Source organism: Arachis hypogaea, chromosome 3, assembly GCF_003086295.3.
Source record: "Arachis hypogaea cultivar Tifrunner chromosome 3, arahy.Tifrunner.gnm2.J5K5, whole genome shotgun sequence".
In the NCBI taxonomy this organism is placed as follows: Eukaryota; Viridiplantae; Streptophyta; class Magnoliopsida; order Fabales; family Fabaceae; genus Arachis; species Arachis hypogaea.
The window spans coordinates 143101923-143108113 of NC_092038.1; the positions used below are offsets into that span (position 1 = coordinate 143101923).

Consider the following 6191-nt stretch of genomic DNA (forward strand, 5'->3'; position numbering starts at 1 on the left):
TGTCGAATGAAACCACGTCTCCGAAATACTCGCATGCAACCCTACTTCTTGCGTCGGCCCAGAATGCATTTTTGATGGAGTGATCGCCTTCGAGGTTGAGCTCGAAAAAGAAATTTTGGTACTTCCCGAATTCTTTGGCATCGTCTTGTTCGGAAACATTCTGTACTTCCCTTGTGATGTAATTCCTCGCGTCTTTTTCTAAAACTTAGTTCTCGGTGACTGCCGGCTGCTGCTATGAATGATTGGTAAGTTTTGCTCGGTCTGATTCTGGCTTCCTCATTGGTTTCGATGGTGCGACGCACGAACATGCTTAGCTCTCTGTGTTGTTTAAGCATCTCTGTCCGGTCTGAACAGTAGGGGCGTGAGTGATTCAGAACGACTTTGGAAATTGTCCAGAGACCGACGTCCTTCAATATGTGTACATAGATCGCTAGACAATTTATGCCGGCTGAGGAATTTGTCTTCAGAGTAGGAGATATCTTGGATTTCCACCCCCTCTCTGCTGCATACGATTAGTTGATTCTTAATCTCGTCTCCCTTCCGAGTCGTGTTCCTTGTTTTGGTAGAAAAACAGGCAAGTTTAGAATAATTTTTGTAGAACTTTCTGGCATCTTCTAGTGTCTTGAAAATCATCCCGACCTTTGGGACAAATTGTTTATCCATAACACACCTGGTCTGCAGAATGAATCGAACATGTTATTATGGTGAAGTAATGGTATAGAACTAAATGAATGGAACATTATCCATTATATAAATTCAAATTCAAACAGCTTTCTACATAATGAACCGAACACATTATTATGGTGAAACAATTGTATAGTACTGAATGAATGCAACATTATACATTATATAAAATTAAATTCAAACAGTTTTTTACAGAATGAACCAAATATGTTATTATGGTGAAACAATTATATAGTACTGAATGAATGCAACATTATCCATTATATAAAATCAAATTCAAAACACACGTGTCTACCATTTAGAGATTATCAATTCGATTCAATTCAATTCAATTCAGAACGCTTGCATCCATTAAATTCAATTCAATTTAAATTAGCTATTGCATTCCATTCAATTCGATTCAAAATTGAATAATCCAAACCTCGTCCGCTTGATTCCTTTCAGAAGAATAATTCAAATAGCTCTCATTCAACTGATTTGAAGTTGAATCATTCATTGTTTCGATTGAGAAGTGCAGATCAAAGAAGAAAACGAAGAAGATGAGCGCGACCAGAGAAGAACGACAAAGCTTATTACATTCAATGCAATGCAGATCAATAAAGAAGAATGCGAGCAGAGAAGAACTAGGAGAGCAGAAGGTTTAGGTTGTAGCAGAAAATTTACGTTAAACAAAAGGTTCAGGTTGCAACAGAGAAAGTTTACGCTATAAGTTATATATAGCATGTATATCACAAACGAATAAGGGAGTGGAAGAGACGTGTCTGACAAAAAAATACTTAGATAATTTGAATACATTTTTTATATGAATGTGAAAGATTATTGTTAACTAATAAACCAAACCTGACCAGACCGATTCAGTGCAGACAACTTGTACAAAAAGATTTTAGTACACACAGACGCCACTCTCATAACCATTTTGGGGTTTAACTACTAATCACTAGTAAAATTATAATAATCAGTTGTTTTCTTGAACAAAAGTTCGGTGCTAAGTACAGAAGGAGCGTCTTGTATGGTTGTTGGGATTCAATCCAAGATTTACACGATTTGAATCGCCTGATTTCTGGAAAGCATATTCTAGTCGCACACCCCCTCTAGTATCCGATGGTGCTCTTGAATAAACCTGACACGATGCAATTACTGTCGGTCGACGGTCAGGTTTTCCCCACAGTATTTCTTTTCTTTTAGAAATTGTTTAGTTCCTCTCGTCTCCTTGTATTTTCTATATGATGTCGTATGATATGAATTCGTCCATATACGTTTATTGCCTATTCTGATATTGCAAGTAGTATTTGCGATGGATAACGAGGTGTTAGAATTTGATATTGGGCTGGAAGGAGGGGAGGGAGAATGCGAGGATGATGAGGGCGACATTGAGCACCCTATGGCTATGGCCATGGCTATCGAAGAGGATGAACTGGCTGATGCTGACAGAGGCAGAGGCACTGCCACTAGTGGTAGCGGTGGAGAAATTTACGTTCCTGAGGGTTTTGGTGCGGGTGACCTCTTAGATCTTGAACCTTACGAGGGCATGGAATTTGAGTCTGAGGAGGCTGCCAAGGCCTTCTACAATTCTTATGCCCGTCGTGTCGGGTTCAGTACTCGGGTTAGCTCATCCCGGCGTTCCAGGCGCGATGGAGCCATCATACAGAGGCAATTTGTTTGTGCAAAGGAGGGTTTCCGCAACTTGAATGAGAAACGCACCAAGGATAGGGAGATCAAGCGTCCTCGAACCATTACCAGAGTCGGATGCAAAGCGGCTTTGTCGGTCAAAATGCACGACTCTGGCAAGTGGATCGTCTCTGGGTTTGTTAGGGAACACAACCACGAGCTTGTTCCACCGGATCAGGTGCACTGCCTTCGCTCTCACAGACAAATATCTGGAGCTGCCAAGACGCTAATTGATACTTTACAGGCTGCTGGAATGGGTCCTCGGAGAATTATGTCAGCACTGATCAAGGAGTGTGGTGGGATTAGCAAAGTTGGTTTTACAGAGGTTGACTGTAGGAATTACATGAGGAATAATAGGCAGAGAAGTCTAGAAGGCGACATTCAGCTTGTTCTGGATTATTTGAGACAAATGCATGCCGAAAACCCTTGTTTCTTCTATGCTGTGCAAAGTGATGAGGACCAGTCCATGAGCAATGTTTTCTGGGCCGATCCCAAGGCAAGGTTGAATTACACTTTTTTTGGTGATACCGTAACCTTTGACACTACTTACCGATCCAATAGGTATCGACTACCGTTTGCTCCCTTTACTGGTGTAAACCATCATGGACAACCTGTTCTCTTTGGTTGTGCTTTCCTAATAAATGAATCTGAAGCATCATTTGTATGGCTTTTCAAGACGTGGCTTATGGCTATGTCTGGACGCCCACCATTGTCAATAACAACCGATCATGATTCTGTAATTCGGTCAGCTGTACTACAAGTATTCCCTGAGACCCGCCACCGATTCTGCAAATGGCACATTTTTAAAAAATGCCAGGAGAAGTTATCTCACATTTTCCTCAAATATCCAAATTTCGAAGTCGAATTTCACAGATGTGTTAACTTGACGGAGTCAATTGAGGAATTTGAATCTTGCTGGTCAACACTCATCGATAGGTATGATCTGCGGGACCATGAATGGCTTCAAGCAATATATTCTGCTTGTAAGCAGTGGGTACCTGTATATTTGCGAGACACATTCTTTGCAGAAATGTCTATCACACAGCGAAGCGATGGCATGAACTCATACTTTGATGGGTATGTAAATGCTTCAACCAACTTAAATCAGTTCTTCAAGTTGTATGAGAAAGCACTGGATAGTCGCAATGAGAAAGAAGTCAGAGCAGATTATGACACAATGAATAGTTCACCAGTTTTGAAGACCCCATCTCCAATGGAGAAGCAAGCATCTGAGCTTTACACACGAAAGATTTTCATGAGGTTCCAAGAGGAGCTAGTTGGGACGCTAACATTCATGGCATCCAAAACCGAGGATGATGGGGAGGTCGTTACATATCATGTAGCTAAATTTGGAGAGGATCATAAGGCATACTATGTTAAATTCAATGTTTTAGAGATGAAAGCGAGTTGTAGTTGCCAAATGTTTGAATTTTCTGGCCTTGTTTGTAGACATGTTTTGGCAGTGTTTAGAGTAACCAATGTACTTACTCTACCCGCTCATTATATATTGAAACGTTGGACGAGAAATGCCAAAAGCAGTGTAACATTAGAAGAACATTCTTGTGATATATATTCTTACTATTTGGAATCTCATACAGTTAGATATAATACCCTCAGACACGTGGCCTTTAAGTTTGTTGATGAAGGAGCAAAGTCTCCTGAGACTTATGATGTTGCAATGGGTGCTTTACAAGAGGCCACAAAAAGAGTTGTTCAAGTAATGCAAAGTGAGGGACGAATTCTCATCAACAATGGCAAAGTTAGGAGTCACTTGCAAATTGATGAAAGTCATACTAATTCCAGAAGTGGACACGAGGAAGGAAACTTGGGCCAGCATATGTCCGAGGTCAGAGTTCCATTTCCCTTTTGTTCTTTTGCTGCTGTGTTTTACTCTTCCACTCACCCAGTTAACATGAATCTTCTAGCTTCTTGTAACAACTTAAGCTTCGTTTAATATAGTTTTTCTTCCATTTGGACTTTGTATAATATATTCTTGAGTCGATTTCAATAATATTCTGAAGATTAAACTGTTTAAACTCCTCCCTTAAGCAATACACATGTAATTTAATTTACAGAATTGATTAATTGAACAAAGTGAACCATGCACATCTTTATATTTTATCCCTTATCTGACTAAGCACTTTTATTTGGTTATTTCACCTTATAATATGAACATATCTAGTCATTAGTTTTCCATTTGCCTTGGGGATTGGTATTTTTCCTGTCTGATTACTGCAGCTAGTTGCCTGATGTGCACTCTTTTACTCCTAATTATTTGTTTAAGCGAATTTGTTTATTTGTGGCCTTTAAATACCCCCACCTTGTATTCATATTGTGTTGAATCTTGATTTATCTGTAATTTTTTTTTCTTCATTTTGGGAAAATAAAAGAAAACAAGCCTAGCAACTAGCATCGTAATATTTCTGGAGTTTGTTCTTGGTTGAGAATATATTTGAAGGCATATTTCTTGTCTTATTTTTGGGTTTTGAAGCAGTCAGTGTTGATTGCAGTGCCTTTTGGATGTTGTCTGCTGTGGATTCTTATTATTTGTTTGTTTACAGCATACAAATGCACCGGGATTGGATTTAGTGGTAGACGTTTTATTTTAGGTTTCATATGGGGGCAGGGAAAAAAAAAGAGATTATGTGCGTGCTCAACATACATCATTCTACATAACCAAGTTATGTGGACTAATATCTAATTTAGCTCGAAATACTGTAAATTGCCGTTTCTACCTTCTGCCAATTTTTGGGGCAGAAACATGAATTGATTTAGTTACCTGTTAAAGGTGTCGAATGGGGCATTGAGGTCCATCTTTTATTTCTTTGAAAATGTGCATGTCATTATACTTATTTTTTTTTAACTTCATTGCGTCATATCTTGCAGGATGACATGGACAAGAGCATTAGAGAACTTATGAATGAGCTTGAGTTTGCAAATCGAAAGTGTGAAATTTACCGGTCCAACCTGCTCTCAGTTTTGAAAGCTGTTGAGGATCATAAGTTAGAGTTGTCGATTAAGGTGGAAAACATCAAGATAAGCATTAAAGATGGCCTCTAAGGACTTCGGAGGAAAACATAGTAACAGATAGGAACAAATGAAAAAGCTACTTCTGGAATAAAAAGAACGGAAAGTCACTGTTGCTTGGGAAGTACAGCCGCACCTCTTTTAACAGGCATTTAGTTTTTGATAAATTTGTTAGTATTTGCCGACCCCGTTATAAAGAATAAGTAAGTATTGTCTACGGTGTTCATTATACCAAAGCTAAACATTCGTGGTTGAAGTTTATAAGTACGTTTAGATTTGTATATTATCTATAACAATATATATAAAGAGCATCACTGGGAACATTTCTTTTCGAGTAAACTAAGCTATATGCCCGTGCATTGCACCGAATACAATGTAGAGGGATGGTGTAAAATTAAGATATTATCACCATTAAATTTGTGAAAAAAATATAAAATTATTATTATTATTATTATTTAGAAATATAAGCCGTTAATAATACAAGGAGAAAGGAGTCCCATTTTTGTTTATAATACCGCTCATTTTGGTTGCGTTTGTTTACAGAGAGACAGGACACTGAGGTAGGGACACTAAGACACAAAATTATGTTTGATAGAGGAGACATAAACAGAAACAATGTATCCAGCGATACTGAATTAATATATTTTGTGTCCATCGGAGATACTAACAAGGGACACAATTTATTTTTTATTTTTTTTTTCATTATTCTTGTTAATTTTTCATAATTATATTTTTATTATTATATTATTCGTCTCAAATTTTTTGAATGAAAAAAAAAATTAGAATAAATTAGATTTTCATAATTTGTTCTA

General features: G+C 37.9%; 1 protein-coding gene across 1 annotated transcript; it reads left to right on the forward strand.

Moving 5' to 3' along the window:
• The first annotated feature begins 1461 nt into the window (after nucleotides 1-1461).
• Nucleotides 1462-5718, forward strand: LOC112734925 (protein FAR1-RELATED SEQUENCE 5). Its single transcript, XM_025784451.2, has 2 exons — nucleotides 1462-4198; nucleotides 5239-5718. The coding sequence occupies exons 1-2, from the start codon at nucleotides 1979-1981 to the stop codon at nucleotides 5410-5412; spliced, it is 2394 nt and encodes a 797-aa protein (XP_025640236.1). The 5' UTR covers nucleotides 1462-1978; the 3' UTR covers nucleotides 5413-5718.
• Nucleotides 5719-6191: the final 473 nt, after the last annotated feature.

Excerpts from the sequence above, each read along its gene's own strand:
- LOC112734925 (XM_025784451.2), top strand. The coding sequence starts at position 1,979 with ATGGATAACGAGGTGTTAGAATTTGATATTGGGCTGGAAGGAGGGGAG. Across the intron at positions 4,199-5,238 it reads TGGGCCAGCATATGTCCGAG|GATGACATGGACAAGAGCAT; the intron begins GTCAGAGTTCCA and ends CATATCTTGCAG.